The sequence below is a fragment of the Dipodomys spectabilis genome, unplaced genomic scaffold, assembly GCF_019054845.1.
Source record: "Dipodomys spectabilis isolate Male_0828 unplaced genomic scaffold, ASM1905484v1 ptg000136l, whole genome shotgun sequence".
NCBI classification, from domain to species: Eukaryota; Metazoa; Chordata; class Mammalia; order Rodentia; family Heteromyidae; genus Dipodomys; species Dipodomys spectabilis.
Window position 1 is genome coordinate 12,355,387 of NW_024870813.1, and position 23,996 is coordinate 12,379,382.

Sequence of the window (23,996 nt, forward strand, 5' to 3'; positions counted from 1 at the left end):
CAGAAGGATCTCTTGAACCCAGAAGTTAGAGGTCAGCCAAAAAAAAAGATGTGAAAGATGTTAAGGAGGGAAGTTATATTCATAACTGGAACTGCACAACTGCATAATTACCATTTGTCTGAATTACTATACTGCTTTGTGCTTAATCTCCAAACTTGAAACTGATATATTTCAACAAAAAGATAACTCTTAGCCAAGGGTGGTGTCACACACCTGCAATCCAAACACTTGGGAGGTAGAAGACCTGAGTTCCTGATCAGCCTGGGCTGCACTGCAACAAACAAACAAAAATAACAACAACAATAAAATATGACTGGAGTAAACATTAAGCAGCACTTTAATTTGTCAAACCTACTACAGCTGAACAAAAGTTGGACTAGTGAGTCAGTCCAAGGCAGACTGCCATCTGCCGCACATACACAGGATGTCCCCAATGCAAGATGCAATGCTAGTGCCTTTCCTAGACCTTTAGAAGAACATCTATTCTTTTTGGCAAGTTGTTTGTTCCAGATGCACCCAACATGTGCACCTCAAATCACATCTCCTTACAGAATCTCAATCTAGAGTTCTGAAATACAGACAGACAATTAGTTGATTTTTATAAGGGAAAAGACAAGTGTAAAGGAGCGACTGCAGTTTACAATTAAAAAATAAAAAGGTGGGGTTCATAATATTTGAGAAGCACGAGAACCCTAAACTTACATACAGTCACCTCTCTCCCCTTCCTGGGCCTCAATTTCAGACATGAAATATCAAGAGTAAAATTTCTAAAGATATCTTTCAAACTGAGCATTATGTGAAGAATCATAGAATATCAGATGGAGACATCTATATAATAGCCTTAGATCAATTAAAAATTAAAAATTTACATATTTTAAGTAATTCAACTTTTTTCAGAAGCTTAGAATGCTAAGTTCATTTTCAAGTCACTATTCCCATGACAACACTTCTGCCCTTCAGAAATAACATTTTAATTGTTTTCAGTTACAAATTCAACACAGCACTTTTACCACCCTAGAAGAGCACAGAAGAACACTTGCATGAAGTATCCCCATAAGAAAGACACTCACAAATGCAGAGTGGAAAATACATGGAACACAAATGTTTCAGTGCTACATAAATTCCACACCCAAACACTATTTAAAAAAAAACAAAAACCTGAAATCAGAAGACGATTCAAGAGAGACAACTTGGGAAGTCTTTAAATAGTTGGGGAATAGAATAGAGGAATGCTGTAAGACTTTAGGGTAGCCTTATGCTTTAAAGAGAACAACACATAAACGGTGGCTATGAAACATGCAGATCTGAACTGAACTATAGAAAAGCTCAGCTGTGACCCAAAAGCTTCAGCAAAGCAATATGTCAATATGCCAAATGTGAAAAAGTACAATTTTCTCACAAGGCTGAGGATAGGGTCCAGAACAAACAACTAATAATAGCAATACTATCTTGCATTTGCAAAGCATCCTCTTCATCTCTCTGTGCCTGCATGTTATCACAGGCTTCACAGTATCCTCTCTGAAACCCTCCATTCCTTTTAAAAGCTCTGTCATCAGAACAAGACAGGTGATGTGTGTGCCGAGGGCAGAAAGCACTAGTTTCTCCTACCAGATTGCCCACAGTGATCTACTTATTACCACACTACACAACTTGGCCCTAAGATATAAAACCTACACTCATTCTCTCAAGAGTTGGCCAGAGACCAATACATATGGGTCTCCAAAGTCCAAAGGACGGGAACCTACTGACTTGTTAGGTCAAGAAGTCCATGCCAAGTTGATATCTTGCAACTGAAAAAAAAAAAAGAAAAGAAAAGAAAAAAGAAAAACCTGTCCTCCTCCTTCAGGCCCCAACCATCATCCCATCATCCCTGCACCCACCCCAAGGCTGTCCAAACAGAAACTCCCTTCATTGCCAACCAATGAAACCTAGCAACAACTGGTTAATACGATCAACAAAATCTCTGCCTGGGAATAACTTGTCATAGTCACTTCTCCGGTGCCAGCTGCGCACCCTTCCTAGTTCAAGCTGGTAACATCAGCCCTCCGAAAAGACCACCGAGGGCCTTGAAGAGCTCGAGGGGCTGGAGCTTGCCTCCTGAAGCAATGCAGCATCCATCTCGAGGAAGCTGATCCCCGGCGCGCGCGCGCGTGCACACACACACACACACACACACACACACGCACACACACGCCGGGAAGTCAGAGACTATAGGGATAAAGTTTGATTTTTCCTTTTTGCTCATCCCCGCAGGGCCAAGGGGGCGCGAGGAAGCAGCCCCGCCGGGGGTCCAGGCTTGCTCTCAGGGGACAGTCCCCGACAGCGTGGCAATGCCACTCTCTCCTGTCACACACCAGCCAGCCAGCGCGGCAACTCAGGGACACCCCAAGCCGGCGGCGGAGGAGGAGGGCCGGGGACAACTCTCACGGGGTCAGTTCGGGAACATTTGGGGCCGAGCTGTTTGGGAAGAAGGGAGGGACTGAGCGCGGAGGCGGGTCCGGGAGGGGTTCAAGTCCCGTCCCTTCCCCGCCCCGGTGTCCCCAGTCCTGCGGGCACATCCCTGCCATCGCCCCTCCTCCTCCGCTGGGCTTCCACCCTCCCGCCCGCCCTTCCCGGGCGCCGCCGCAGGCGCCTGAAGGGCACGGCGGCTCCCCGGTGCCTGGCCACGTCGCCCGCCGCGGGGAGTTGAGGGAACTCGTCCGCTGCCCGGCGGCCTGCCCGCACGCACGCCCGCCCGCCCGCGGCTCCCGCACGCCGGCGCCGCCCCGCCCTCCCCGGAGCCGCCCGGCGCGCTCGCTGCCTCGCTCGCCTGCCCGCCGGTCCACCCGCTCGCTCACCGTCCGGTGGTGCTGCTGCTGCTGTCGGTGTCGGCTGACGCTCAGCCCCGGGAAGCAGCCGACAGTCAGCGCTCCACAGCCGCCTGCGCCCCCGCCGCCGCCCCGTGAGGAGAGAAGCAGCAGGAGCGATCTACCTGCGGCGGCCGCCATCTCTCAACTGGAAACGGCGCCGACCAAGGCAGCGCAGCGGACGGCTAGGGCGGAGCACAGAACTGCCATTCATTCATGAAGAGCCAATCGCCATGCGGGAATGAGTGGCTGAGGCGGGGCTTCCTGCAAAGCCCAATAGACGGGCGGGAGAACCACACTTGAAGCCGCCTGTCACTTGCGGAGTTACCTATGGTGGGACAAAGTCAATTACGGGCAAATTCTAGGGAACCAGTAATTGGTACCCGAGCCCCTCATAATAGAGCAATAAGAGATGACTTGTTCGATTAGACTATCACCAAGGAGAAAGCTGTGATAACGAGATGGATACGAATGCAGAGCTTTATTCTAAGTTGAGTTCCAAGTGAGTTCCAAATTGATACCCTTAACTGGGTATGCTACAATTCTAAACGATGTGCCCAGAGTTCGCACTCATAACCGATAGTATCTGGATATGTCGAATGTAAATCTACATCATAAAGCGATAGGACGGATAGAATTATTTCAATATTCAAGTCCAAAAATGAACGCATGAAGTCATACTGAATTATTAATAGGACTGTGCCCATTTCAAATATTAAAACATTCACTTTAAGGCTCATTAAATACTGTGTAAGAAAGAATATGAGATTCTTGAATTTCCTTAGAGGAGGATTTCCATGCTATTTATTATTATGAGTTGGTTAATTCTTGTATCTTTTTCTTAATCTGGAGTAAAAAAGTTTTTAAATCAAATACAAGAATTATTCTAAATTTTGGAAGATATCTTTGCTGTGTAGCATTAGGTGACAAGTATAGTATAGCTTTAGGTAAAGATTTTTTTAAAGCACTCAGAAATTGTTACCACTTGCTTTAATGATACTGTTAAGGAGAAAGAAAATTAAAAAGCTAAAGGAAATGATCTTCGGGTTTAATTTGTACACTTTAGCCCAAAACAGTAAGATGATGAATATGCTTCTCCAGGCAAGACCCTCATGTCACTCACCCCCACCTCTCAAAACTAAAAACTTTATTACCCTATAAGTGAAACATGAGAGCTCAGGAATGAACTTTCCATTCAACAGCTGCACAGAATAATCCCTCAACTCAGGAATCCATGACATAACTGGAATGACTTCACTTCTAATCACTTTCTTCCCCACCTATATTTATCTCAACTGCATTTTATGCATAGTATGCTATGCCATTTCTTCTTCTCTCTCACCCCTTCACATTTTCTAACTCACATCACCATGGATTTTAGTTTATGTTTCTAAGAGTTTGCCAGATCCACATAAGAGCCAAGATTTTTCCCTTCAACCCTAAAATTTCCCTTTAATAAAATTTCCTGGAATTTCTTCCTTATTATATTTCCAAGTATGGAAATTAAATGTGCATCCTGCAGTACTGAGATTTAGAACTTTATGTTTACAAAATAACTACACTAAATAATTTAAGTGCATAAATCTGTGCTTTCTCTCTGCCTATTTCCCAAAATGTATTATCTTTTATCAACCAAAATGGAACCACTGATACAAGTGAAGTAGGCTGAGTTATTTGAGGATCTACCAACTAAACCAGATTCTAATCATGAAAATTTAGCAATTACTTGAAAAAATATCAACTCTTTGCATAGCTGCAAATAGCATTTATGATTTGGTTGGCCAAGTCTGACAAGGAGAAAGTATAAACAACAGAAAGTAATCCTAATACCTAAAAAATTAACATCATTGAATAACTCCTATGTGCCAGGAAACATGCTAGACATTCTAGAAATAATACATTGATAAAAGATAGAAAAGTAGCAACAGAAAGAAAAAAACTTCAAAAGAAGTTTTCATAAGAAGTGAAAGAAAACTTCAATATTTTCCAGGAGAGAATCAGTTAAACTGATCACACACTAACTTTTACCAGAATATTATTCAACTTTTTTGTTGTGGGGCTTGAACTCAGGGCCTAGGCATTGTCCTTGCGCCTCTGTGCTCAAGACTAGTGTTCTTCCACTTGAGTCACAGTGCCACTTCATTTTTTTGAATGGTTTATTCACGTTTGAATGGAGATAAGAGTCTCACGGCCTTTCCTGCCTGGGCTGGCTTTGAACCATGATCTTCAGATCTCAGCCTCCTGAGTAGCTAGGATTATAGGCATGAGCCACCAGCGTCTGGCTATATTGTTTTTTTAAAGGCCACTAAAATCTTCAGGTGTGGCAACTCACCCCTGTAATCCCAGCACTCAGGAGGTGAAAGCAGGATGATGCAGAATGACTGGACTATAAATCTAAGACCCTGTATCAAAAAGTAAAAATAACTAAATAAGTAAAAATAAAAAGAATATAAATAATATAGTACACATTATCCTTTTAAAAGTAACATACGTACTTTGACAGTAATTTCTGGAAAAATAAGAAAGTATTATTTCTAGGAGCAGAGGTGTTTTGGCCTGAGGGCCATATAAGGCATACAGAATCATTCGGTACATAATGGGACAGGCACATACACTGGTCATATCACATATGCTTCTTATTGGTAACCAAGACCGTCTGCCAATACTGATCATTTTTATGTCAAATGTATGATGTTATAAATACCCAAATGGCCCATTGCATTAAAAAAAACACACAAACTTCCTCACCCCTGCTGGTAAGGAGTAAGTACTCCTTTGAGGGATTTGAATGGTTCCCGCTTATTATTTTTAGAATTATAAAACTATGGCTACTAAAACCTACATGTTTGCCAAATTGTGTCTGTGCCAACCCTGAAAAACAGGTTGATCTGTTTTTTTTTAAGCTAAAACTAATCAGAACAGATTTCCTGAGCATGAAATCTTAACTAGTTTCCCTACTAAAATGTAAACTGAAATCACCTCCCAAGTATGACTCAACTCAATGGAGTATTTGCCTAAGCATTCCAGAACAGCTAGGGTGGGTAGGTGATGCACATAGATCACTGGTATAAGAAAGAAAGCATGCAAAGAAATTACTCAGAGGTCTAGTTCACTGATAATGGGAATTATTCAAGTGTGATTAGCAGTTCTGAAAGAACAGAAAAAAGTATATGAAAGATGAGGGCAGAAAGAAAGGATGTAGCCTTCAAATATTTTATCCTGACCCACAGCCTAAACCTGTTTGCTTGCTATTTTTTGCTTCACCCTTTCCAGAGCCATGATTCCTTCTCTGCAGCTACCCCTTTGAAGTCATCTCTCCATCCCCATCACTCACATTTCTATGACTTTCTAGTTTCTGTCCTTTTTCTGTCAGCCTCTCTGGATTATAAACATTATAGTTAGTATATCTGAGAAGGACTCTCTGTCTCCCCACCCCCTTCTCTCTCTCCATATCTTTTCCTATCCCCACTTCATTAAACATACAAACACGCACTCATTTTTTCTTTCCTCAGTTTTTCTCTTTTTTCTTTCTCCAACACTTTCACTAGTCCACTCCAATATATATCCAATTAAGGTCTGGGATATAATTATACTCTCTTTTTTTTATTAGGTTACAAACACCCAATCTGCAGGATTTTTCTGTTAAAAGGAAAACCCTAAAACACTGAGTTGAGAAGGGCAAGGCTTGTTCAAATAGAATTGTCTTTGTTGCTCTCTCTCAAGATATGAGGCTTTGGCAGCAAACTTTAAAAGCCACCCTTTTTGTGTTGAATTGATTGGTGGTATCCTTTAGCCTTTGCTATTTACCAAACTTTTGAATCTGGGAACTCTTTTGTCTCTATCTGAAGTGATTCAAAGGGGAAGATACTAATTTCATGCTCACAGAAACCTTACCACCTAAGTGCATAGGAATTCTGTTTACACTCTTTTGAAACCATCCATCCCAGATGATTCAAAAGTGCCAAAAGATTCTGTCTGGGCTTTTCCCATCTATAACAGATTTCCAAATGGGATAGTTGTTCCCTTCAGTCAGGAGACATCTATTTCCCAACCTTAAATACTCCCCTTCCCAAACTATCTGCCTCTAACATTTTGCTCCTTCTACGACTGTAACCATATACTACTCTTCTTTTGAATACTACTATGTCTGCGCTCTTTTTTATGTTTTAAATTTTTTTCTAAATTATCTTTCAGATAGTTGTACAAAAGACTTGCCATTTAAGATACTCTTCTTGTGAATGCCAGCTTGTCCTTCTCTAACAGTAGATGTCCAGATTAAATTAAACACTCCTTTTTGCATGCTCTCCTAATCTGTTGTTTAGCTTTCTTCCATGTTGATTGATACTGGACCTCAGCTGGTCTGACTGTGTTATCCGTCATATGCCATGATTGTTAGACCTGTTTCACCAGGCTGATTTGACTGACAGGGCCATAGAACCCTTAGCTCCCAATTCCAGGAAGTTTCAGCATCAGAATCATTCATTATTATCTTTCTCCTACAAAACTCTTCCAGGTTACAGTTGCCAATGTGGCTCATTAATTGAAGCTAACTCTAGAAGATGTCAGTTACTGCTTGGATTGTCTCTTTTGCACAACACATTTGAGGAGACTCCAATTAATACTATTTAAAAGAACATCACAAAGCATGACAGTCATACCTAGCCATATGACTCTGCCTATTTCAATATCAGATCTTCATATTAGGCTGGATTTGGCTCAAATTTCTTAGCTCCTCTGGAATTAAACTAATTGACTCTGAATATGGCATACTTCTCAGTTTTGATATAATGTGTAGGGTCTTTATCAGGACTTATTTACAGAAGAGCACATAAGCATTCTGGACTATGGAATGCAGTTGGTGAGTAGCAGGGAGTGGAGGAAACCGTGGGCGGGAGATTGGTCATTGCCAGTTAACAACAGGTGCAAATGCTTTAAATATAGCCACTGCACTTGGCATCTTGTCTCCCAGCCATCACTTACAGCAACCACTGCTGATTTGGAAATGATCAGGAAAGGATGACAGCTAGGGTCATGTTTACTAAAAGGCAAAGGGGAGAAAACAAAGTTTCTTCTCCTAAGGAATGAAAGGGCAGTATGAGTCTTGGAATGTATAAAGACAACTTAAAAGAATCAAAGGGGAAGGAAATTATTCAAAGAGAGAATAATTATTAACAAATCATTCATAATTAAGCATTTTAAAAGCCATTCCAGCTGCCAAAATTATGGCAGCAAAATCATCTAAAATTGGGCTGGAGGCTCCAAAAGCAATTACTATAAATTCAGAAATTGAGGAAGAACAGGATTCAGGTAGAATACAGAATCCTTTCTACTTGTTAGGGGGAGATTAGAGGATCTCAATCTAAGGCCAGCCTAGGCAAAAAGGTTTGCAAGACTCTATCTCAACGAATGGCTGGGTGTGGTAGCACATTCCTTGTTATCCTAGCATTGGAGAAGCACAAGGACTGGACTCAGTGCCATGTGCCTGAATCCCCAGCAACATGGAAAGCATATGTAGGAAGATTTCAGCCAAGCAAAGCATAAAGTGAGCCTGTACCTCAAAAATAACCAATAGAAATATGTCTGAAGGCATGGCTCAAGTAGCAGAGTACCTACTTAGCAAGTTATAAGGCCCTCAGTTCAATGTCTAGTACCAGAAAAAGGCTTAGATGGATATAATTCATTTGTTTATCCCTTCAGTCATTCAATCACTCGGACAGTCAAGAAAAATACTGAATACCTAGTAGCTGCATAAATATAGAAGAAACAGGCAATGCATGATGGCCATACATAATAAGAGAACCTTTCCAAAATTCACATTCCTCTTCTTATTTCTTTTTCTGAAATCTTCACCCTAACCTTGAAATGAATTCATTTTTCCTATAACTTTGTGGTCCATATTTATATGCCATTTAAAAGAATGAAAGACCCCTTGAGTAATCTCTGAGAGTCAACATAATAAAAATTTAAAACATAACTACCAATGTAACAATCATTCCCCAGCATTACTAAGAAGACATGAAGAACTTGGAGATTTTTGTTGTTGTTGTCAGTGCCTACTCTAAATAGTCTGTTTCACAGACTAAAATAAATTTGTCTCAGAAAATTATTTTTTAAAAAATTATAGAGCCAAACACTGGTAGCTCATACCTGTAATCCTAGCTACTCAGGAAACTGTGATCTGAGGATCACAGTTTGGAACCAGGCAGGGCAGGATTGTCTCATACTCTGTGAGACTTACCCAGCCTCTACATCACTAGATTCTTTTTTTTTTTTTCAATTGTTGGTCATGGGGCTTGAACTCTGGGCCTGGGCGCTGTCCCTCAGCTCTTCAGCTCAAGGTGAGCACTCTACCACTTGAGCCACAGAGCCACTTCCGATTTTCTGGTGGTTTATTGGAGATAGGAGTCTCATGGTCTTTCCTGCCCGGGCTGGCTTTGAACCAAGATCCTCAGATCTCAGCCTCCTGAGTAGCTAGGATTACAGGCGTGAGCCACCAGCGCCCGGCTACACCACTAGATTCTTTACCCAAGATAGCAATATAACATTATTCTAATTTAGGATTTGGGGTTAATCTGGCACTACCATTATTATTACTGCCCATAATCTAGTACAAACAAGAGGATTTTTAAATGATTATGAAGCTTTGAGTCTGAACATGGTAGCACATGTCTATAGTTCCATTTACTCAGGAGTCTGAGGCAAGAAGATCCTTTGAGTCCAGAAATTTGAGGTCAATGTGGACAACACAGTATAGAATCCTGTCTCAAACAAACAGACAAACAAAAAGCTTCTGCTAAACTCTCTTTCCCCACCTTATCTCACCTCATTTACATCTTGTACGTTTATTTATTTTTTTTTTTTGTCGGTCGTGGGACCTGAACTCTGGGCCTGGGCGCTATCCCTCAGCTCTTCAGCTCAAGGCTAATGCTCTACCATTTGAGCCACAGCACCACTTCCGGCTTTTTTCTGCTTATGTGGTGCTGAGGAATCGAACCCAGGGCCTCATGCATGCAAGGCAAGCACTCTACCACTGAGCTACCTTCCCAGCCCTTGTGCGTTTATTTTTTTGAGATAGGGCCTCAGACTCACCCTGTAGCCCACTCAGGATTCCTCCTGTATCAGCCTCCCAAGTGTTCAGACTATAGGTGTGTACCAACTCACTCAGTTTGATAGACCTTTTAAAATTGGTTTTTACTGCCAGGCACCAGTGGCTTACACCTGTAATCCTAGAACAAAGCCCCAGCTAAAATAGTGCACTTTTGAAAAAGGCTGAGAGTGAATATCAAGTGTTCTTACCTCCAAAATGACTGAGGCAATGTACACATTAGTTAGATAAATTAAGTCATCTCACAATGTACATGATAAACACACATAATTTCATGTGTTGATTAATAAAAGGTATAGGTGATTACTTGGGTATGGTGGAGGAGTACATGGAAGGAAGTAAAGTATGGAGAAGATTTCCAGTTGTTTTTCTTGGGCAACAGATTGGATGTCAATGCCAAATACTGAAAAAGGAAACACAGAAGGAAAATAGTTGGAAAAAGAGGAAAAGTTAAGTTTGAAAACATTGCATGTCAAGTGTCTTGAAGTATCTAAGCAACAATGTTCAATCAGACAGTTAAAAGTTTGAGTCTAAGACTCTGAAGGACAACTGAGCTCTAGAAATAGATATAGGAGTAATCAGCATAGATACTATTGGTAATTAGAGCCATAGGAGCCAATAATATCCCTCAGCACAAGTAGGCAGAAGTAAAGAAATCCTAAGACGCTAATTTCCATATAGTGTGCTTAATACATATTTGATTTTTATCTAGGTATGGTGATGGTCACTTGTAATTCCAGCACTTGAGAAGCTGAGACAGGAGGATCTCAAGTTTAAGGCTAGCATGGGCTACATAGTGAGAACCTGTCTATAAACAAACACGTATAATAAATAATGCATAAGTGAGTAAAACTTGAGTCAATATCTACAAGACATGTTTAACATTTGCACAGCAGTGTCTCAGGTACAGATATTCACTGGTCCCAGATAGTTTACAAAATTCTTATTTTATTACAATGGCAATATGTGTAAAGCCTCAAAGCTCAGTTCTAATACTTTAGGAAGAAGTAAACTGATACACCTAGCCCAATCTTGCAAATAGTTTATGTTGAATAAGTACATGCTCAGAGACTTGTGGAATAGATAAATATGTTCATAAATAAAACACATATTGTCCAGGCACTTGTGGCTTTATGCCTACAATCCTAGCTAGTCAGGAAGCTGAGGAAAAACAAGCTCAAGGACAGCACCCAGGCCTTGAGTTCAAGCTGTAGGAAAGTACAACACACACACACACACACACACACACACACACACACACACACTATCTCTCCATCTCACAACAAGGAAAGTTACAGGTTCTCTGTTACACCATTCTTACATTTCTTGAAGTACTATAATAAAATAAACATAGTAATTCAGTCCCTAGGGCCATTTAATCAAAGGAAATACATTTACAATGGGCATTATTGACAGAGATCTGGCGTGATGCACTCAACAAAGAGCTCATGTCCAAAATGTACAAAGAACTCCTAAAATCAGTCTTGATCAGATACTTTACAAAATAGGATATACACTCAACTCAGTGGAAAGGTGCCTGACTGCATTACTGATCAATGACATACAAACTAAAACCAAAGTATACCAGAATGATTCAAATGGACAGGTGAAAAATACTACATTTTGATAAGTATAGGGAATAATCATAGCTCTCTGAGGTTGAGGATAGGAGTATAAATTGGCAAAGTCGGAAGACAGAAATCACACAGACAATTTGAATAGAGACAATATAACAGAAAGAATTATTCACTAGGGCTCCTTCTCTCAGTTTCTAAGTCTTAATAATTCCAACCGTTTTCTCATGTTTCCTCAGCCATAGAGGTTACAACTGCTTCTAATAGTTATTATTTCATGATTTATTAGAGCTATATTTATTCCCTTTCATTATTTAGTTCACATTTTGAGCTTGTTAACAGTTCTTTAGGTTAATTTTTCTCTGTTCAAATAGTATGAGCTGGGCATGGCAGCAAACTTCTATAATCCCAGCTCTCAGGAGGCATTCCAGTTTGAGACCAATCTGGGCTAACTAGTGAGAACCTGCCTCAACAAAACAAATGAAAAACAGAACTAGTATGTCTCATGACTGATACAGAGTGAGTTCCAAGTTCTCCAGAAAATAGACTTTTAAATATGGGGTGTAAAGACAGTTGGGATCCAATCTGAGCTTCAATGAGGTGCTGAGCTCCTTGGCAAAAAAGAAACTCAATGCTAGTCATCTATATCATGCAGTACATTGCCCATGTAATTTTTTATCACCTGAGGGTAAATGTGACTAATTATCTACTGAGGCCCAATAGCTGCTGCAATCATGTTGATTTCTAGGACTATCTAGTAGCCTGAGACCCAGACATCCCCAGACATCTAAAAACATAGGATCTCAAGTGGGTTAATATGGGTTTTAAGATGAAACTGTTTAACTTTTATATCCTGATAGCAGCAATAACCTGTCCATATAGGAGCAGGACAGATTTGGAAATCTTTCTCAAAAACTACTTAGTATATATGAAAGAGATAACTGAGTGACTAAATTAAAAAAAAAAAAAACTGGCCTCATTCCTTTTGTTTTTCTTTTTTCCTCTGGTACTAGGGTTTGAATTCAGGGCCTGGTGCTTGCTAGGCAGGTACCCTATCATTTGAGCTCCTCCTCCCAACTCTTTATATTTTTGCCATGTTTTGAATGGGGTCTCTCTTTTTGTCCTCTCTGGCCTGGATATGCTTCCCTCCTAAGTGGAATGACAAAAGTACACCACAGAGCCACGCTTTACATTAGTTGAGATGGGTTCTTGCTAATTTTTCCTCTAGCTGACCTTGAGCTGTGATCCTCCCACATTTTGCCTCCCGAGTATTACAGTCACGAGCCACTGGTGCCCAGTCAAAACACTCTTTTAAAAAAAGTTTCTATTACAACATAAAAAGTTGAATTAGAATACAGACAGGAGCTAGGCATAATAGTACATATCTGTATTCCCGGTACTTGTGCAGCTGAGGCAGGAGAATCAGGAATTTAATCCAGCCTTAGCTACATAGTAAAATCCCATCATAGAAAGAAGGAGGGGGAGAGGAAAAGAGAAAACAGAGGTCACCAAGAACTGAGAACTTGCTAGCTATCAGGCACTTCGATGAGTACTTATATGGCTTAGTTCATTTAATCTTCCCTCCAACATTACAACATAAGTTTCAATACTCCTCTTTCCAGATTAAAAAAAAAAATCAAAGAAATTTGTCTAAATTCAATACCCAAACTCAGGAATGAAAGATACTAACTCTTACTTAATGTAATCTGCCTCTCTGGAAGCCACACTCTTTCGTGCAAGAGGGGGGGAGATATTCTTCTCCTTTAATTTGTGTTATATTAATTGTACAAAACGCTGGGTTTTATGTTCCTACATACATGAGATATTATTACATAAGATACATATACATATTGTTAGTAATAACATAACACTTTGACCATATTCCATTCTCCACCTCCCTGAAGCACATTACCCTCTTTTTCTCCCCTCCCTTTCCTTCCAGTTCTCATCCCAAATAGTCCATCTTCTAATTTCATGCTCCCCTCTCCTTTGGTGATACTAAGCTTCACGCCTTCTATTTGCTAGGATATGGAAGCCATATGCTTGATAGAAAGGCCAATATCATTTGCTGAATACTACTATAAAGCACGTTTTTTGCTTTTGATGCTGCTGATAATTATGTATACTTAACACACGCTACCACTGAGCTATAGCCAGCCTTTTTTTAAAATATGTTTTTGGTGTTTGTTTTGTTTACCTGCCAAGCCATTCAATTTACAGTGAGAGAGAAAAAAAAATCATAGAAGGTTAAAGCTGAAAAAGACCTGAAAGTTTCCCTCATTTAGTCTCTACAGTGAACTCATTGAGATCTGAGCATATAACCAACTTTCCCAATGCCACAAAGCTATTTAGTGGTGGAGACAGGACTGTAGGCCAAGGTGGTTCTCTTTTTCCTCCACCACAAAATCTGCCTACTCTACATTCTATTCCAGGGTGGCTGTATTAGTATGGTTCAAAGTTCTTGTTGACTGTAAATGGACTGGCTCATATGGCACTTCTAGAGCTGGTTGTTAAATGTAGATAGCTTAGACTTCCTCATCTGTATTCAGGGTCACCTCCAACTGCTCACAGGAAGTATACTGTGCTGCCCTGAAAAGTCCCTTTGTTTTTCAGCTGCTTCTCTACATGAACTTTGCCTTGATCTCAAACCCTCACACTGATTACTCCCTGGGTTGGAACACTGGGAATCAGTCAAAATGCCAATAGACAATCAAAAGAAAGGTCTTATCGATATCTTTGCTGAAATTATTTATGTAATCACCATTCACTTCTCATAAGAAGAGTTCTCGGGCTGGGAAGGTGGCTCAGTGGTAGAGTGCTTGCCTTTCATGCATGAGGTCCTGGGTTCAATTCCTCAGCACCACATAAGCAGGAAAAGCTGGAAGTGGTGCTTTGGCTCAAGTGGGAGGGCCTTGAGCTGAAGAGCTGAGGGACAATGCCCAGGCCCAGAGTTCAGGCCCCACAACCGACACACACACACACACACACACATACACACAAAAGAGTTCTCAAAGGGTTGAAACTCAGCCAGGTGCAGATGGCTCACACCAGTAATCCTAACTACTCAGGAAGCTGAGATCTGAAGATCATGGTTCTAAGCTAGTCTGGGAAAAGTCTGTGAGAATCTTTATCTCCAATAATCTACCAAAAAGCTGGAAGTGGAGCTGTGTGACTCAAGTGATAGCCTTGAGCAAAAAAACAATGGGCTATCACCAGGCTCAGAGTTCATGGTCTAGGACCAGTGGGGAAAAAAAAGTTGAAACTGGAGAGATTAGGATTTTGGTGGCAGGATCACATGGCAGTTTTGACCTAGTAGGATGAGAACTGCAATGAGGGGCCAGAGAGTAGAAAGGAACATGAATGAGGTAATGCAGTGGTACATAAACACAGAATGGAGAAGTATGCACCTTTGAACAAATTTGAAAATAAAGCCCCTTTTCTTCTATCCTGGGAGAATAAAACATAAACTGCATTTCTATCCCCACTCATCTCCTCCACACCCAAGGACCAATTGTGACATATGTAGCAAACACAAGCATCATCATGCTGCCAAAGGTCTACGCTAGTTACCACCCTGGCTATTGCTTCTCTCTTCCCAAGCCAGTCCTAGAAAGAGAGAAGAAAGCAATATTTACAGGGTCAGTTATAATCTTCCTTGAACTTAGTGAGTTCCTCTTCAGGACAATTGCTGGCCTCATACAAAACTCAGTGAATTAGATCTAATCACCCCCAACTTTAGAGGTGAGAAAAACAGTGGGACAAAGAGTTTAAATAACTTCTCTGAACACAAAATTAAGAAATCATTTAAAAAGGTTAAGTATTGAGTACAAAGCTGAGTCAAACTAAAGTCTCTGACTCATGCTTATATTATCTCATGACACCACACCCCTTCACAGAAAACTTCCTCCTAGAGTTCATACACTTGCATATTCTCCTGATTCTCCCCCAATACATTTTCATTATGCCAACTTTTTTCCCCCTTTTTTCACACTTAGACTTTCTGTGGTCTAATTTATCACAGGTAAACTGTTAGCATCTTATTTGTAAGTGGGCCATCTGGCGGACAGCATATGGAATTTGACCCTTTGACAAGGTCATAATTAAGTTAATTAAGTCTAGATTTTAAAGTATTCTCTTTACTGAGGAATGTAGCTCATGGTAGATCACTTACCTAGCATGCTGGAGGCCCTGGGCTTGATCGACATTACAGCTAGATAAATATTCTTTCTAAACTCTGAAAGAAATACTATTAGTGAAGTGTCACTAGTGATTAGCAAAGTTTCTGATGGATATCATATGATATTACATGATAATATCTTGTTTAGTCCTCACAATATCTCGCAGATACAATGTACTTACTCTCCTTTTTTCAGTGTGAAAAAGGTGACAATGCAAAGCAACTTGTTAGAGATCTCCTGGCTGGTAAGTAGTAGGGAAAATGAATGCACACATGCTATCTGGTATCAGAGTCCACATGGCGAATTGTACCCTCCTCCACAAACTTTCCCTGCTATGGAACTCTTCAGGACATGACAAAGTTCTTAGAGTAAATCCTGTAGAACACTAAACTGAAGACAATTTCTTTGATTAGCTGAAATTTAACCACCGTGAGCCCGTGGAGAGTAGCTTCATGATAAATAAAGAACTAAAAAAAAAGCTGGAAACTGATGGCTAACATCTATAATCCTAGTGACTCAAGAGGCTGAGATATGGAAGCTCAAGGCTTGAAATCAGAAGGACAGAAAAGTGCACTAGATTCCATTGCCAGAATAACTAGCAAAAAGCAGGGCTGGAGCCATGGCCCACTGGTAGAGAGCCAGATGTAAGCAAGCTAACCGAGCAAGCATAAAGTCCTGCATTCAAATCCAAATCCTGCCACAGGTTTAAAGTATTTTAAAGTAATTATTTTGGTTACAAAGATTCATGGGGTTTATCACAAACTACAATTCAAGCACTTTTTAATAAATGCCATGACTTTGTTTTTCTCTTTCCTTTACACACTCACTTATAATTGAATAGATAATGTTGAATGGATGATAGTGAAGAAGGCAGTATACTGACTACTGCTGAGCTTGGTATAGAATGAAGGACATCAAAATATTAGTAAATATTCATGAACCATTCATTGACTTTAGTTAGAGAGGACAGAAGTTTTACTGAAAGTTCCACAGGACTTAATTGCTAATGTATTTGATGGTTTTATTATTAGGTTTGGTCTGGGTTAGAATGTATGTTTGGTATCACGACTTGTATACTGGTGGTATAAAGTAAGAGTTCAATAATCGTAAACTTTCTAGGGAGTAAGTTAAAATAATTATTTGGTTCTTCTTTTTCATAAAGTTTTAAAGTTCTTTCTACTGAGAGCGATAAGCTGCACTTACCTGAAGAGTTTGTGGCTCACTTTTGTCCGCTTCTCTGGTTTTAGAAAGAATAAGAAATACTGTAGTTATAGCAGGTTAACTCATATTTCTCACTTCGGGATTCTACCTACAAGTCTCATGTTTGACTTATAGCACCCATGACAAATCCCAAACAAACAAGCATTGATGCCCACACATTTCTACTATATAGCAACAAAAGAACTCACAATCTAATGTGTGATATCTCTACACTGTAAAAGAAATATATGATGAAGAATGTAGGGACACACAACAAATATTCCTGTATCCATTTCCTAAAAAGCTACCAAGAAGCCTTAAGTTTACTTAAAAAGTGTTCCAAAGATTAAAATCCAAATATTGCCACAGCCTTCTGTGACCTACTAAAAAAAGTATATTGGAGGTGGTTTTGGAAAATGACAGTCCTTGTGTGTGTGTGTGTATGTTTGTATTTGTGTGTGGTGGTGGTGGTGGTGTGTGTGTGTGCGTGTGTGAATACCGGGGCTTGAATTCAGGGCCACACATTCTCTTTCAGCTTTTTCATTCACAGCTTGCACTCTACCACTTGAACCATACCTCCATTTCTAGCTTTTGCTTGTTAATTGTAGGTAAAGTCTCTTGGACTTTCCTTCCCAGGCTGTCTTGTCTTGCCCACCTGAGATTCTAAAGCCAGATCTACTGCTATATAGTCTTTGATATCCTTGGCCAGTCATTTAATATCTGCCTTCTCATGTGTAAAATGAGAATATTAAACTCTAGGTTATTGTAAGAGTAAAAAATACAAAATAAAGAAAAAAATGATAACGTACAATTATGTGGCATCATAAAAAAGTCAATTGAACTAAAACCAGAAATATGAGAATTTTGTCATGAGGAGTCAACAGGGTGTTTTTAATTTTTTTTATGTGTGTCTGGTAAGGGTATCAAGAATCAGCACATACAGTAAGAACTCTTGTCACTGTATCACATATCCAGAATTCTTTTCCTTTAGGTACAGCCTTTTTGATTTCTGAATTTTGACTGGTTTCATTCATGCACAGCTACTAAGTTGAGCTCCAGATGCCTTAAAAACAAAAGATACCTGTTTTGTTGTTTTTTCTCCTCTCCTTCCCTGGTCTGTTCTTAGAGCCAAGAAGGACCTTTTACCTCTCACATAGGCACAAGTGGACTTGCCAACCCACTGAGCTCTCTACAGCTTGCTCATTCACATCTTTAGGCAAAAATGATTGTTTTTAACTTGTAATTTCTTTTTCTCCTTACTCCTAATGAGTGTCAGTCAACTAAGATTCCTTTACATGATACAAGTAAATATATATTGAAACAGATAAAGTGATAATGTCTCAAAAGAATTTTAATTTGAGATTTTTTTCCCTTCCATAAACCCTCCAAAACTAATGCTCCTGCCTATATCTGTAATGAAAAGTTAACTGATAATGCTGGTTAGACTTACAACATTGGGCTGACAATTTTTTGATGAAATTCAGTAGTTGGTCCTGTAGCTTAATGGCAGGAGCAATGAATGAGAAGTGAGCATCCTTCTGGCTCATGATTGTTATTTTGTGCTGGCTATCATTTGCTGTTGTTTTTGTTTGGTTGATTTGTTCTATTTTGTTGTTGTTGTTTTCTATACCAATCCTGGGGCTTGAGATCAGGCCCTGAGCCTGTCCTTAACCTATTATGCTCTTCTCTTTTGACTTGAAACCTCAATTATGTTAGCATTGCAGAATGACTTTTTAAAATAAAACCTGTAAACTAATGGATAAGAGGATGCAATTGTCTTATTTCTACAAATAATATACCTCTGTTGTTTCAGACAAGAAATTGTCTCATCTGGTACCTCAGTTTCTTTATCTGAGTAGCTCAGTAGTAGTACAACACCTGCCTAGCATGTATTAGCGTGTGGGTTCTATCCTCAGCACCATATTAAAAAAAGAAAGAAAATCATTTGCTCCTTTTTTCTCTCAAATGCCCTATACAAATGAAGTAATGATCAGAGAAACAGTACAAAAAATAGATACAGATAAAGAGGTATCTTCTCTAGAAAGTTGTTATATAAAGAGAAATGCCATTTTTAATTATTTTTTCTGCTGACATTTTTAAGTACTTCGTGATCCCCAAGTTTGAATTAAATCAATCCTATTTGGAGATTACTATTTATATTGTCATTCTTTGCAAAGCCTTTGCAGAAAGAGAATTGACTACAGAATATGTTTTAAGAAAACAAAATAGTTCCACAAAATGGTTGGCAGTTAAAAAGTCTTTTGATTCACATTGTTATTCTTCATCAAGATGCATCTTATTAACACAGAGCTGTCTATAGCTGTGTTGTCTGGGTAGCAAATATCATCTGACAACTAAAAATACTACTGAGTTAATCCTAGCTCTTCTAAGTTTTTTTAAACTTCCTGGAAAAAACATGAAGGTAAGTAAGGGATCTTAAAATCTAACAATGGTTGACAGATTGCTTCAAAACTGTTAAATTTTGAGTGTACAGAAAACATAAGAATTTTATAGGGATTTTCGCTTATGTAGACAACAGAAAAGTTGACAAATAAGTTATCTCCTATCCAATTGCTAAAAGAGTTATCTTATAATTTCCATTTAAATAAAAATTTAAATGAACATTTAAAGCCATGGACATTAATGGACTGGTCTGAAACTGGACCCAAGTGATCTTTGTATCTCTGCCTCCCAAGTAGCTGGGAATGTAGGTGTGTATCACCACAGCCCGCTTTGTTTTAATTCTTGAGAATTGTAATGACAATGTATTTGGTTATATAACTTGTTCCATTAGATCTAAAACAATCCAAAGGGTAGACAGTGAGGAAACAGTTCTCAGGCCAAAACATGAAGTGGTATTAAATCCAAACACGGTCTGAAACTGAAAGATTAGTTTATGGGGTAAATAAATAGAGGAATCTAAGTAACAACAACAACAACAAAATCCCCAGCTAAGATTCAAGATGTAGGGCTAAACTGGTAATTGTTAAGAGATCCTTGTAGGCGGGTCAGAATGATAGACAGCTGGCAACAAGAACCAGGGATTAGTAACTAGGTAACTGGAGTCCAAAGGCCAGAAATGAAGTTGCTTTGGTTACAAACACACCCATAGAAAACCTTTAAATTCCTCAAGGACATATCTTCATTTTATGCATTCACTCAATACATATATAAAGTATATGCCAGACAATACATTAAACATGAGAATCTGCAGTGAACAATATAGACAAAGGTTATTAACTCAGTGGTTTATATTTTAGTTGGGGCAGGGAATAGACAAAAAACACATAAGTAATATACATATATATATGTATATATATATAATGTGTCAATAGAAATAAGTCTATAGAAGCTGGGCACCGGTGGCTCACACCTGTAATCCTAGCTTCTCAGAAGGCTGAGATCTGAGGATCGCGGTTCAAAGCCAGCCCGGGCAGGAAAGTCCGTGAGTCTCTTATAACCAATAAACCACTAGAAAACCGGAAGTGGCTCTAGCCTTGAGCTGACGAGCACAGGGACAGCGCCCAAGCCCAGAGTTCAAGCCCCACGACCGACCCCCCCCCCCCAAAAAAAAAAAAAGTCTACAGAGAAAATGTAAGTGAAGAATGCTGGAGTGAAGGTAGAGGCACAATTTTAAAGGAAAATAATATAGAAACCAATGAGATGGGAATGCCTAGCAAGTCTGTCCTTGGTTCCATCCTAACACAAAAACAAAACAAAACTCAGAGGAGACAACAACATGGGAGTCATGAAATATCTAGGAAAGACCATTTAGGACACAATTAGAATAATCCATAAAAGAGATCCATAGCTCACAGAGGTTGGAGTTGGGGAGGAAGTCAGAAGTGGCTAGAATTTTGGACACATTTTTAAAGTAAAGCCATCAAGATGTGTCTTGAAATGTGAGGAATAGAGCAGTCAAAGATGACACCAGGATTTCTGGACTGAAGAACTAGTAAAATGGAGAAACTGCTTATAGATCTAGGGAAGAATGTGGAAGAGGTGTTAATGTTCTCTGTATGCTTGTAACCTGGCACAAAGCCAGACACATTGCAATGTTCCATAAGTGCTGATAATCTAATCTGAATCTAGTTTCTGTGTACTTGGACTAAGGGTTGTTCTAGATACAAGAATGACTTGTTAGAGTTTCTATACTAAGGGTTTGTTTTAGACTCTAGGGAAGTTAAAACCAGTGGTATGCTGGGGTTGGCTTGCACAAGAGACAGTTGCTAAAATTTCAGGATATTGCAAGGTATTAAACAGACATTATTTAAAATTAAATTATATTAACTTACAGTTAGTAAGTTATACTTAAAAAATGAAATTTTTGAAAAGCCATTACTTCTTATTTCCCTACATTTTCTATCATCTAGGTTCTAAGATTACTTACATGTATTATATCTATATAGTAAGAATACCACTAATGTGCAAGCAATAGTGCACTAATAGTGCACTATTGCACTTCCCTTTGCATCTGTGTTCAGTTATGTTACATCAGTAGCTTTGAACTGACTGTGGTGTAAGTATTTATAATACAGAAATAGGTAAATGCTAAGTATGATCACTTTCCATTCCACCTCCCAGAGCTAGTTACACCTATGTGAGAATTTAGTGGTTCCGGCTTCATGGTGGTGGAGAATTGACAAACTGTATGTATATGCATAATACATCTAGGCATACAAGCACATGTATATGCATTCAGAATACTATAATGTTGTGGTTTTTTTTTTTGTCGGTTGTAGGGGCTGACCTCTGGGCCTGGGCACTGTCCCTCAGCTCTTCAGCTCAAAGCTAGCACTCTACCACTTGAGCCACAATGCCACTTTCAGCTTTTTTCTGCTTATGTGGTGCTGAGGAATTGAACCCAGGGCCTCATACATGAGAGGCAAGCACTCTACCACTCAGCCAACTTCCCAGCCCTACAGTGTATATTCTATAGCAGGACTTCCTGGTTGAAAATAGCAGGAATAGGATGTGCAAGGAATCCACATAGATGACTAAATTAAGTATTGCCAAGAGAAACAAGCATCCACATTCAGACCAAATTACACTGTTAACAGGGCAGATGAGCAACTTTAGGCTGCTTCTTTGCACATTTGATATTACAGAGAGTGAGGAGAAAACTGGAACTAGTCAAAGCCAGGAACTAACTTTCCTATTAGACTTTTTTTTTAAAAAAAGGAAACATCAAAGATTCTAAAGACATGATTATACCTGTGAGACAGCTAAAAAAAATAGTACCATTTATTGTTTTTATTTTACAAAGAAGGAAGCTGGAACCCAAAGTAATATTAATTGTTGTTGAGGAGAACAGAATGAGTGAGTCATTCTGTTCGAGTAGGAAAATGTAGGAAGTTTAACATCCTGGCTATCTTAAGATAGACAATAGTGAAAAAATATAGCACTTAGTGATCCAGGTTTTCAAAATAAGTAAAATTAAAACCATGTCTATTCTGGGCATTGGTGGTTTATGCTCGTAATCCTAGCTATTTAGGCAGTTTAGCTATAAGCATCTTGGTTGGAAGCCCGTCCAAGCAGGAAAAGTCTGAGACTCTTATCTCCAATTAAACACACACACACACACACACACACACACACACACACACACACACACACGAGTCAGAAATGGAGCTGTGGCTGAAATGGTAGAGGGTTAGTGCCCAGACTCTGAGTTCAAGTCCCAAAACTGGCACCAACAAAAAGTATGTACATTGCTGAGCACAGTGGTACATGTATATAATCCTAGCACCTGGGAGGCTGAGGCAGGAGGATTATTGTGAGGGCAGCCTGGGTTACATAGTAACATTGTAGACCGTATCTCAAAAATGAACAAACAAAAAAAGATATGTCAACTATAAACATAGCAATTAAAGCAAGGAGAAGAAAAAAGGACTAGGAGGGGGAAAAAATACATCTTTTGCCTCGAATTTCTCCCACTAAGACTGTATTTTTTCCCTTTTATTTGGATATACTCATTCTTCATATTCCATTCCATTCTCCCTTTCTCGCTTTCTGTTTCAAAGTTATCAATTTTTTTTTTTTGGATGGTCATGGGGCTTGAACTTTGGGCCTGGGTGCTGTCCCTCAGCTCTTCAGCTCAAGGCAAGTGCTCTACCACTTAAGCCACAGAGTCACTTCCAGTTTTCTGGTGTTTAATTGGACTTTCCTGTCTGGTCTGGCTTTGAACCATGATCTTCTGATCTCAGCATCCTGAGTAGCTAGGATTATAGACATGAGCCACCGGTGCCTGGCTCAACTTTTTTTAACCTGTGATATTATCCACAGGTCAGAAAACTTCATTGGCTTGAGCCTTAGTGTTATTTCCTGTGAGATACTTATGCATATGGGAATATAGAACTATTGGGTTAGAGGGTAATGATTTATGGAGACTAGCAATACAATACAGAACCTGCTTGTAACACCTTTGTTTCATTTTGTTTGGTAGTGCTGGGTATCTGACCCAGAGCGTCTTACAAACCAGGCACAGTTGCTACCACTGACCTCCACCCTCATTCTTCTTCTTTATTTGATATAATGGTCTCAAATATTTCCTAATATGCTCCTAAGTGAAAACTGATATTCTATTGTCTTAGTATGCATTGATTTGATTACTAACAAAACAATTTTCCCTTTATGTTTGTTCACTATGTTATGACATTTACTCTCTCTGCCATTTGCCTCTTTGAGGCTTACTACAACTTTATCAAAAACTTACATAAGCTCTTTATATAAAAAAGATACAGAGATTTTTTTCATCCTGTTGTTACATATTTATTTTTATTTCTTTATAAAAAAACAGCTAATATTTCTCCTACCTTGTAAGTTTTAGAAGCAATCATCCTCTTGAGTTTATTACATGTTTCATTATATGGTCTATTACATGTTCTATTTTCTTCCTATTTTTCCCATGATATTTTGTCCATACTGTTTAGTTCATCTGGAATTTATTTTGGATGTATAGCATGAAAGAATAATCTAAAGTATTTTTCCAAGTTGGTAGGTATCTTGTTTCATTTTTTAAAGATAGAATCTTACTATATAATCCAGGCTGGCCTGGAACGCAGAATCTTGCTTCAGTCTCCATGACTTGCCT

The 23,996-nt window shown here is 39.3% G+C and overlaps 1 protein-coding gene across 1 annotated transcript in view; it reads right to left on the minus strand.

Moving 5' to 3' along the window:
* The window catches only part of Mcu (mitochondrial calcium uniporter), a 183,476-nt gene extending 180,457 nt beyond the window's left edge, over positions 1 to 3,019 (minus strand). Inside the window, exon 1 of the mRNA XM_042690324.1 lies at positions 2,838 to 3,019. Coding sequence (XP_042546258.1) covers positions 2,838 to 2,987 — 150 coding nt within the window. The 5' untranslated portion in view covers positions 2,988 to 3,019. The remainder of the gene's footprint in view (positions 1 to 2,837) is intronic.
* Positions 3,020 to 23,996: the final 20,977 nt, after the last annotated feature.